The 10,712-nt window shown below is 50.0% G+C and overlaps 2 protein-coding genes across 2 annotated transcripts in view; both read right to left on the reverse strand.

Annotated features, from left to right (window-relative positions):
* Positions 1 to 304, reverse strand: part of WBP2 (WW domain binding protein 2) — a 6,397-nt gene extending 6,093 nt beyond the window's left edge. The window contains exon 1 of the mRNA XM_010180943.1: positions 195 to 304. Within this exon, the coding sequence (XP_010179245.1) occupies positions 195 to 253 (59 nt within the window). The 5' untranslated portion in view covers positions 254 to 304. The remainder of the gene's footprint in view (positions 1 to 194) is intronic.
* Positions 305 to 7,202: 6,898 nt separating this feature from the next.
* TRIM47 (tripartite motif containing 47) overlaps positions 7,203 to 10,712 on the reverse strand; it is a gene marked incomplete at its 5' end in the record, with an annotated part of 3,899 nt that continues 389 nt past the window's right edge. Inside the window, 4 exons of the mRNA XM_010180944.1 lie at positions 7,203 to 7,828; positions 8,981 to 9,055; positions 9,754 to 9,949; positions 10,513 to 10,710. Of these exons, the coding sequence (XP_010179246.1) occupies positions 7,203 to 7,828; positions 8,981 to 9,055; positions 9,754 to 9,949; positions 10,513 to 10,710 (1,095 nt within the window). The remainder of the gene's footprint in view (positions 7,829 to 8,980; positions 9,056 to 9,753; positions 9,950 to 10,512; positions 10,711 to 10,712) is intronic.

Genomic DNA, 10,712 nt, shown 5'->3' on the forward strand with positions numbered 1-10,712 from the left:
GAAAAAGAACCCCAGCCGAGCCAGTACCCAAAGGGTTAACCCGGCCTCCTTCCCCCCGCAGCCCCATGGCACTACAGGACGCCCGGCCCTCCAGCACTCCCCCTGAAGGGGAAGGAAGGCAACGGGGAGAAGGCAGCGCCCGCTACCCCCCGGCGCCTGCGGCAGGAGGAGGGGAGGATGGGGTGGCAGCTCACTTCTCGCTGTTGTTAACGATGACGCCGCCGCCCTCCGAGTGGTTCCTGTTCAGCGCCATGGCCTCCGCCTCCGCCTCCCAGCGCCGAGCCCGCTCTGCGCCTGCGCGGGACAGAGGTGCGTGACGCGCGACGGAAGCGGGGTATGCCGGGATGGAGCGGGGCGCGCGGGGCATGCCGGGAGTTGTAGGCGCTGGGGCCGCCCTGGTTGAATCCCGGCAGGAAAAGCGCTGGGATCAGCCCGGAACCGCCGCGCCCGCTGCACCACGGCCTGAACTGACACGTCCAAGCGTTGCTCTGCGCCTGCGCGGGACAGAGGTGCGTGACGCGCGACGGAAGCGGGGTATGCCGGGATGGAGCGGGGCGCGCGGGGCATGCCGGGAGTTGTAGGCGCTGGGGCCGCCCTGGTTGAATCCCGGCAGGAAAAGCGCTGGGATCAGCCCGGAACCGCCGCGCCCGCTGCACCACGGCCTGAACTGACACGTCCAAGCGTTTTGAACACTTCCAGCGATGGAGACCCCACCACTGCCCTAGGCAGCCCATTCCAGTGCTTGACCACTCTTTCAGTAAAGACATTTTTCCAAATATCCAACCTAAACCTCCCCTGACACAGCTTGAGGCCATTTTGTCTTGTCCCATCGCTTGTTACCTAGAAGAGACCGACCCCCACTTCGCTACAGCCTCCTTTCAGGGACTTGTAAGAAGGTGATAAGGCTCCCCCTGAGCCTCCTTTTCTCCTGACTAAGCAACCCCAGCTCCCTCAGCTGCTCCCCATTATCCATAGGGATTTTTCAGGCTAATTCAGTTACTTTGATTTTCACACCACTTCTGTTACAGGATTGAAGGCGTATATCTTTGAAGGATTTAATATGGGATCTAAGACATATATCCTTGAAGGATTTAGTATTGGATTTAAGACCTATATCTAAAAATAAGTTAATTAACAACTTACACCTGCAAGTCATAGAGAGAAAATATGGTCTTGACTAGAGGGATTTCAGTTGAATGAGAGTCTCCAGACAGTGATGGATGAGCGGACCTGGATCAAAAGTCTCCTGGTGGGGATGGAATATTCTGATATACCTGGACAATAAAAGTCTCCCCAGGTGCCCAGTTTTATGCCATCTCTCAAAATTTAACATGTGCTTTCCACATGTTTCCTTACCGTATATGGGAAAAGACAACTTGGGTTCAACTAAAGGATGTGAGTGTATGACTACCGAAGACCTCCGACTCAAATCAATGAGCGTGCATAACTGGGAGGAGAACTCCTTATCATAAGGCTTTTTTTTTCAGCAAATATGAGTAATATGCATGTTTTTGCTCTATATAAACTGTAGGTACTCAATTGTAGGCAGACATACTACGTGAAACTAATTCCCCGCATCTCCAGTGCCGTAATGAAGAATGCCTGCTTTTTAAGACTCCAAAATGAGTCTTAGAGAGTTTTTGTAAGCCGTAATTTTCAGTTTCACTTCCTAAAGAATTTCTGTAAAAGAGAAGGGGAGTGAAACAGGGAAATACTTTTATACCAAAGAAGCTGCTGCATGATAGAGTCCTTCAGTAATGTGCTCGGCTGCCTGTTCTTTGCATGTTATAAAATCTGGTGCTGATGAGAGTTTTGAAATACATTGGTACATCTACTCAAAATAACAGCAATGTATAAAATGAATTATGGCTCCAGGCTCCCACTGAAATTCAGAGGCAAAGCCTGAGACTCAATACAATAGTCCCAATATTAATGTAAAAATACAAACTATTTGATTTATAATCAACATTAATTTACTGAGCTCAAGCCAGCTTAGGTTTTATTAAGTTTCCTCAGTTTTCTAACATATAAGAGGCAGGAGTAATACAAAGAGCCAGTCTCTGTTTTGAAAGAGCTCTCTAAGGTGTTTATAAACCCATTAATCATCCAATTACATGTCCCGCTGATCATACACAACAAAATTATTTAATTTATTTAGAGCCTACGTGATGTTGGCAGCATTCTTCTGGCTTTTCTACTTGCAAGGGTACTCTGGCATAGCGGTGCTTCACAGGTGGGAGTTTGCAGAGCACCCTGACAATGTTTGAATCAACATTTTGTTTCAAAATGCTGTATTTTGCTGCTGTTTGGACCTCATTTTTTATCCTGAAGACTTTTCCTGGCTGGCTCACTAGCGGGTAAAACATTTTCCCTAGGAGGCTGTCCAGTTCTGCATGTGAGATGGGGCTGTTTGCACATCCCGTGCAACCACAAGTGATTTTCATGCTATTTGGAAGGATCTCCTCAGAGAAAAGTCCAGAATTAAGTGAAATGGAGACAACATTGGACTTTCAGTAGGTGGTATGGTCAGAATTCAGATGTTTGGTAGAGCAGAATAAAAATCATCCCATGTATGTGATGGTGCTGCACATAAAACAAGGCTTAAACCCCTTAAACAGGAAAGATGCTTGCCCCATTTCCAGCCATTTTTATTTCACGTTTGATGCACATTTTGTGTTTCACATACTTGCAAATGGATTTTTGAGCCTGATATTGGCTGCTTTCCATGCTGGAATCAATCACATCCTAAAATTACCCCTTTATATTGGAAAGAGTTAAACTGGAAAGCCTAACCAGGCGCCCTATAAACAAGTCAGGACCTTGTCTGTCTGTCTGGAGGGAGGGAGGGAATCTGAGGCCAGGAAAATACCTGTGGTGTTTGCAGAGCTACAGTAAGGGCATAATGTATTGCCTCCAGGTGAGCAAGCAGGAGGAACTCTTAAAAACCCAGAATAATTGCATAACTTCATTAAAAATAGGAGCTCTGCAAAACTAATCAACTGTTTTGAAGGACTTCTCATTTCAGTAACTGACAACTGTGTATCAATAATGTAAATATATATTAAGAGCATATAGTACCCTGTATCTTTTTTTTTTAACCCTAAATTGTATCTTTTTATATGGCTTTGAGATTTGTCCTGCAGGGTTTGCAGCCCAGCCCTGTCTGAGTGCCCGAGAACCAGATGGGGTGTGGGGGAAAAAGCAGAAAAACGACATAATGGAAAGCAGATTTAAATAAATGCAGTGACATAATCTGTACACTTCTTGGCAAGAAAAGAACAAGTTTGTTCTTTTCATATCCGCTTTTTCAATAAGCAGTAAGTTTCCCTTTTAAGAAATGTTTATAACAAACAGTCCTAATTCCTCTCCTATTAAAGTCAGTAGCAGACATCCACTCAGCTTCCACCCCGCATGAACTACGACTCGCCCAGTTTTTTTCCTAGCTCCTAGTTCCAGCCAACATTAAGAATTAAGAAACCCAGCCTTCATTTTAAAAAAGGTGCTGGTGTGAGTACCAGCGTGCATAGGAAGCTCTAGACCTTCTCATCACATAGAAAACCTTGGAAATTTAGACAATAAAAGCTGAAAACACTAAGGAAAAAAGTGCCTAATCTATTAATCTTTGTTATTTCTAAGCTGAGGACTGAGGTGGAAGAGAGAACTGAGATAATTCATTGTTTTGAATTGCCCAGCGCTGACAATATTGTTATTGGATTTTAGGATTCTTCCGCTCCTTTTGCAGTCGAGCAAGAAAAATGTGTATTTGGCACAATTCCCTTAGACACACTTGGAAAACAAAATCTGTGTTATTTTACGCCAGACGTACAGGACACAGAAAAACAAACACAAGATAATGGGACAGCTCTAACAGTTCAGTAATTAAAGGAAACGCAACCCAGAGCCATGCCTGTATAATATTTAATTGCAAATCATAGTCTCTACCATCATTATATTATTCTGTTACAGTTTTTTCACACACTGTAAAGTACTCTCCAGTAACTATATTTTAAAAATCCTAATTAAAAAGAGGAACACTCTGTGACAGCAGAAATAACTCAAGGGAACACTGAAAGGCTGTTTAAATTGCCAAGTGCTATGTATCCATCGAAACCCACCACACACTGTACTTAGCCCTTCGTTTGCAGCAAAATCAGTGATTTAGAGCTGGCTAGTGCACATTTCCTAATCATTCCAGTTTACACCCCAAATTGTTGGCAACACAGCGCAAACTCTGGTTGAACGCCCCAGGGGGAATTGCTCCTGTCTTAAATGGGTCAGAATTTGCTTTATGCCCTAAACCATGAGGATTTATAGAGCTTCCAACCAGGATAAAAGCCAGCAGCAGGATGGAGAGGGTTGGGTAGCACTTCCCGACCACATCACATCTACAGGAGCCCTCAAAACCCGCCATAAAGCTGCGTATCAACACCCCAGCTCTCAGGGCAGAGGTGAATTAAGCAAAAGCAGCAGCACAACCAGAAGCAAAGTCTGAACACCAGATGTGTCCTCCTGAGCTGCTCCCGTGTGGTTACAGGGTGGAAAGGGAAAAGTGTGGGATCCCTCCGCACCATCCCAAACCCTCCAGGAGTTCAGAGACTCACGTCCATGCACTGGATAACATGGAGAAGGGAGGGATGCATGGCTCAAGAATGGTTTTCCCCACAGAGCAATCAATCCGCCTACAGCAAAACGAAATGGGGCAAAGGCCCAGATCTGCTGTATTTACCCTGGCAAAAGTCCTCACTGTGAACAGTGGGAGTTTTGTCTGTATAAATGAGATTTAGGGCCCAGAGAGAGCTGAGATGGGAGCCTGCATGTGAGATCTCTTCCTGCATGCATGCAGCAGAGATCAAGGTTACCTTCCCCTTCCTCTCGGGATGAGACCATGCATGGGCTGTTGCACATCTCTACCTTTCCTATCTGGTAAGGCATTTCTGATACCAAGTTCTCGCCGGTGTTAACAAAACAGCACCGATGCCTGCGCTGTGTCACCGCTGACATCTCCTGCAAAAGTTGAGTTTTGCAGGAGAGCAACTGGTGCAAGCCAAACAAAGCAGTTTTGGGGTAGGAGCTCAGGACACAGGGAATGAATTCCCATCTGGACAGAAGTTCAGGCAGCATTCCCTCTGGCTGGGAAACACCAAGATTTAATCGAAGTATTTCACTCTGGAAGCCCTACCTCCCCTTTTCCCACCGCCTGCAGTATTTTAGGAGTTGTGACAAGCAGAGGAGGAGGAGGAGGAGGAGAGGGGATTTGCAGACACATCCCAGCAGTCCCCCCTCCCTCAGACCCTCACCCAAAGAGAGCCCACGACAGCGGCCATTTGCTGGGAACAGGCAGCAGGAACTGGCAGCACTAGCAAAGGAGTTACAGTAAAGGAGCTCTTTAAGGCTCAGTGTTTATGTAAACGTGGCTTTAACGTTAAACCTCTCCGCTTTGTGGCTGTCTTTTTATTCACATTCACTTTTTTCCTTTGGCTCCACTTGAATATACCACTATGATTTCCAGCCTATCCTTTGGGGATTATATATGTATTTCATATATTTAGCTAAATGGGCCATTTTCTATCCCTGTTGACCATTGATGTGTCATCACTGACTCACTCATGCCAGGAAAGAACCTGATCCAATATATTTTCTCTCTAGGTATATATTACACAGCATTACGATTCTGTAAAGCAAGCTGCAGGAGGTAGGTAGCAAACTAATCCCAGGAAAAATAAACTTATGGAAAGCCGCGCTGTGCAGAGACACGGGCTGCACTGTGCTGCCCTTCCAGGCGGTATTTCTGTATTTTCTTTCTGGAAAAGCTCCCTTAGGACACGTGAATTGGTATTTTTGGCTCTCAGCCTCAGGTTTCCACCTTTACCAGAGGGGACACTTGCTTGAGAGTAGTTTTTGTTAACTGTCACTTATTGCCAGAGCCTAAAGGGTCCTTTAACAACTGACTGATGCTGCACCTTCTGTCAATACACTCACAGCTGTCCCTGAAAAACACCAATTGCCGCTGGGAAATACTCACAGCACCTCTTTGTCACTTAAAAAACTCTCTAAGTTAAGGGGTACGCTTACAGCTCAAGTGTACCCATGGCACTTCAAGAGTTGGGAGTTTAACAGTACTAAAATCCCCTAAAATAGTAGGGTCATCAAAAACATCGGAAATTTGGCTGTAAAGCTTTGGTAAGCAGTTCCTGAAAAACTTGATTACTAAAAGCATATCCTCAAAATTGCTTTATGCTGCTTGCTTTACCATCTCAAGGCAGGAACGGTGCTGCTGTTTTTCAGCAGTAGGTTTCTCCCTTTCCCAGCTGGGATATTTGGCTGTGGTGAGAAGCAGCCCCACAGCCAGGGGGGCTCCAACACACAAAGGACCATGGCTTTTCCCAAAGGAGCCTGGCCAAAAACCAGCATTCAAAATACCTGCTGGCCACTGTGCAAGGGAGGACAAAGGTCTCTGTTTCATGTTTGCAGCACTAATGGGTGGTCAGCCCATACTGTGTCACCACTGCATCGCTCCTGCACCAGCTGGGCTCCTCCGCATCCCACCCGCCTCAGAGCACCCTGCTCACCCCCACCAAGGCATGATGGCGATGCAGGCACCGGGGAAGAAACTGCATCTGCTCTGGGGGTTCATCTGGTCTGTGCTGGGCTTGCTACTTCAGAGGCACTTCATAAGGAGCACGTGGAAGGTGGCGATGAGCCAGCACTTAAAAAAGTAGCAGCAGCGACACAGAGACTGAGATAAGGCACAAAGCGGAGCATCTGTGCAAGTCACCAGGGCAGTGCGGGCAACTATTAAGGAGAGGGAACCAGGCAGCCTGGAAGCTGGCCAAGATACAGCTTCAAATCTACATGGCACTTCTCCTGAGCAATGAGCTTTACCAAGAAAGGCTGTGTCACAGTCCCTGATGTCCAGAAAGGGAAGCTGACAGGCAGGGAACAGCACAGAGACACGCCCAAGTTCATTCAGCAGCCCAGGGGCAGAGCCAGAGTCAGAACTTGGCTCCAGCTCCCACCTGGCTCCCAGCTCACGGCTCTGCTCGCCAGACAGCATCATCCACCCCTGGGTCACCACTGGCACAGAGCGAGGAGGGAGGGCTGCCACAGAGAAATACAATGCTACCAAAGAGAAGCTGTGATGGTGGCAATGCACTGCAGGAGAGACTCTTCTAGGTCTTCCTGTGCTCCCACTCTCTGGGCAGTTACCTACGCTTTAGCACCGAAACACAATCTTTCTTCAGCGGCCCGATCTGCAGGTGGGCATCGACGCTTTCTAGGAAGAATGCTGGTTTCAGCTTGCACAAGAAAAGAGAGGCAAATTGGTGGTTGATCTTGTTCTGGAAGGGGTCAAGCTGGCCCTTGGCAAAATGGGAGACCTTGAGCTGCTGCAGGCAGGTCATCTTGGAGTCCTTGACTCCATAGAAGGTCAGGGCCTTCTCTGAATACTCTAGGAAGACCCCAATTGTGTGGAAAAACGGCTGCTCGATGACAGACTCAAGGCCACCAAACCAGGCCACGTAGTTCTGTCCGTTCCACTGCAGGCAGCAGGACTTCTCATTCCGCCCCAGGCGCCCGCGGTTGTAGGACTCCCGTGGGTCGAAGTCCTCAGCGATGACGCCAATGCTGACCCAGCCGTCGATAAGCTCCACCTCCCAGTAGTAGTTGCCGCGGTTCATGAGGTTCACACCCAGCACCTGCTCGCAGTTGATGAACCGAATTGGGCTCTCTGGGTAGGGGATGGGGCACAGCACCCGCTTGGCCCCTTTGGTGCCAAAGAGCTGGATGAACTTGTCGGCTGTGTCACTGTCCAGGTCAATGATGAAGGCAACTGTGTGGGGCAAGGAGAAGACATGAGGGTGAAGAGGGAAACAGGAGAAAATCCCCTCAGCCCTCCATGCTCAGATTCCCTCCTCCAGCCTTGGCAAATAGCACCATCCTTTCTGACTTTCACCATCACTCCATCCCCTTGCTTTTAAATCTCATGGCCAATTTCAGACGATGAGGATAAGGAGCTGACATTCCCATCATCAGGGTGAATACAGATAACCAGGCAGAGGCAAGAGCAGAGGGGCTGCTCAATGAGCTTAACCATGGTATTGGACATGGGAGGTAGAGTAGGAACATCCCATATGAAAGTGGGTTTCAGGCAGCCACAGACAAACACAGCAGGGAGGGACCCCAAGATGACAGGATAACAGCCAGACACATCCTTGCTGTAAACCAGCAGCTCCCCGCAGTCGGCTTTCACCGCCCTATGGCTCCTGTTGGAGCAGAGGCAACCCCCAGCACACGGGGCCAGGTGAGAACCACTGCTGCATCCCAAACAGAGAGGACATCCAGCAGGAACACGTATCACTGCCCATCACCTTGCATGTCTGGACCCACAGCATGGCCAAACCCTGCAGCAGCGGCATCACACACCCCACTTGAACCCACGCTTTGCTGCCCGGCTCCCAGTGGGGTGCACCGGTACCACCAAGACAGATCCTGTCCCCTGTGGACATCTCAGTGGGTGACCCCACATCCCCTATGCAGGATGTTGGAGCCCAAGCCCAGCCCTGCACCCTGCCAGTCTCAGCTCCTTCAGCCCCGCTGTCTCTGCTCAGGCACTGAATTACCCCTCTGCTTGCTGCCACTGAAGCTGACCCTCATCAGGCCGCTGCTCTGCAGTAAACAAGGCAGATGCACCAACTCTGATCTAATTTAAAGGAGGATTCGATTCGTCAAGGGCTGGATGGCTGGTCTGGCAGAACCACAGACAAGGGAAAAAAAATATCACCTAAAGAGATTATGGCTGTTGTCAGGAAAGCAAAAAGGCTTCCTCCTCAGCTGAGCAATATTTCCTCTGGTGGCGGCAGTGCTCCTGCCAGCCGTCGGCTCGGCACCAGCGCTGGCTGAACATGTGGGAAGGAGCCGGCCAGCCAGGAGAGAGGAAAGATGGACCTTAGCAACAACTGTCAAAGCAAAGCCCCTCGCTTACATTTCAGGAAGTAATCGCGGCTCTCCAGGCAGGCGGGATTGTTTGACTTCTCCGGAAATCGGGACTCAGCCAGGGCTGCAGAGACAAGGACAAAAGGGTAACCACCAGCAAAGAAACCGACGCCACAAACAAGAGCATCACCCCCAGCCCTACACCCTGATGGTACTCAGCTGCTGGTACCCAAACACGAACCCAGTCAGCATCCCCAGCTCCCCTGAACATCCCTGCCAGCTTGGACATGGGAAAGAACAGATGCCACCTTTCTACCCCACAAGGAGGTGGGCAGGAAGGGCAAGGAACCAGCTGCATTTCCCATGGGCATCCAAAAAAATGAGAGAGGAGAGAGCTCAGGCTAAATGAGAGAGCACGGAAGAAAGCTCCCGCCGTGGCTTTCTAACCCTGGCAGGTTTGGGAGAACACAGCCTGCCCCATGAAGAGGATCATCTGTCCTGGGAAGAAAGAGTCCCCTTTCACGGGAGGCCACTTTGGCCACTTGCCCCCTCCCTCAGGGCCCTGCCTAACTCCCAGCCTGTTTGTTGCCTCTCCAGCCTCCGGTCTCTGTGGAAAAATTCATAAAACCTCAAAGAGGAGGCGTAAGCCCAGACAGGGATTGTGCAACGTGCAGCACAACCATGCCTGGCAGCTTCCAGGGCTGGTGGGAGAGGGGCCAGCACTCGCAGAAGCCATCAAGCCCGCAGGTATCTCCCACCTACGTGGGGAGGACAGGGGGTGATGGAGGGACCTCTGGGCAGAGGGGCTGGATGAACACAAACCTTCCTCCTTCTCCTGGAAGCTCATCCCATCAATTCCTTTCCCCTGCAAGCGATCCCACTGGTTTTTGCAAGCAGCAGACAGCACATCCTTGATGGCACCCACAGCTTGGGTGCATTTGGTGAAGTTCAGCTCGTTCTGGAAGCTCAGAGTCAGGGAAGGGTTTTCTTCCATGGCTACTTTTAAGGCCTGAAATTCCTGAGCCAAAAAGAGGGAGGTTCAGGAGGTTTCAAACCAGCCAAAGTTGTCTCTTGTTCCACAACCCCACCCTGCCCCGGGGGATTTGGGATCTGGCAGCTGACAGGGCTTGGCCCAAAGCATAAGGGAGGGGAGCACTTTCCCGGCCACGCGTTCCTGGCGTCTTCTCTCGCTCCCATTCAAACTCAGATCCAGGCCATGCCCACCTCACATGGAGCAGCATCTCCTCCAGAAAAGGTCTCTTCTCACCAGGCTACCAGGGAGGGGGTGGTGCTGGAAGGTGACAGTGGGGCACCCCACTCTCTGTGTCCCCGACACCAAGGTACTGAGCCTGAGGAATGCATCAGCTTTTCCCGAGATGCGGTGAGAACAGAGGTGGGGGTGATGGAGGAGAAAGTCTTGGCTCCTCAGGAGCAAGGAGGGGACAGGACTGTGCCAACAGGAATGAGACTCTGCAGCCCTCACGCCCAGCGCTCCTGGCACCCAGCTCCAAGTGAAACAGGACAAAACCCCAAAAGACAACACCATCAGCTCCTTCTCCTCACCCCATCCCACCCTGGCACCTGGAGGAAGTAGATGGTGTTGGTGCTGGAGATGTTCTCCAGGTTTTGCTTGCCCTGGGCCAGTTTGGCTCGCCTCTCCTCCTTCCAGCGGAGATCGGCCTCGGCCTCCCCCAGCATGGAGCGCTCCCCGTCCTCGATGAAACTGGCCACCTCCTTCTGGAAGGTCGCCAAGACCTCGGAGGCTTCTGTAAAGAGCTTCT

Source organism: Mesitornis unicolor, unplaced genomic scaffold (assembly GCF_000695765.1).
Source record: "Mesitornis unicolor isolate BGI_N332 unplaced genomic scaffold, ASM69576v1 scaffold16153, whole genome shotgun sequence".
Lineage (NCBI taxonomy): Eukaryota > Metazoa > Chordata > Aves > Mesitornithiformes > Mesitornithidae > Mesitornis > Mesitornis unicolor.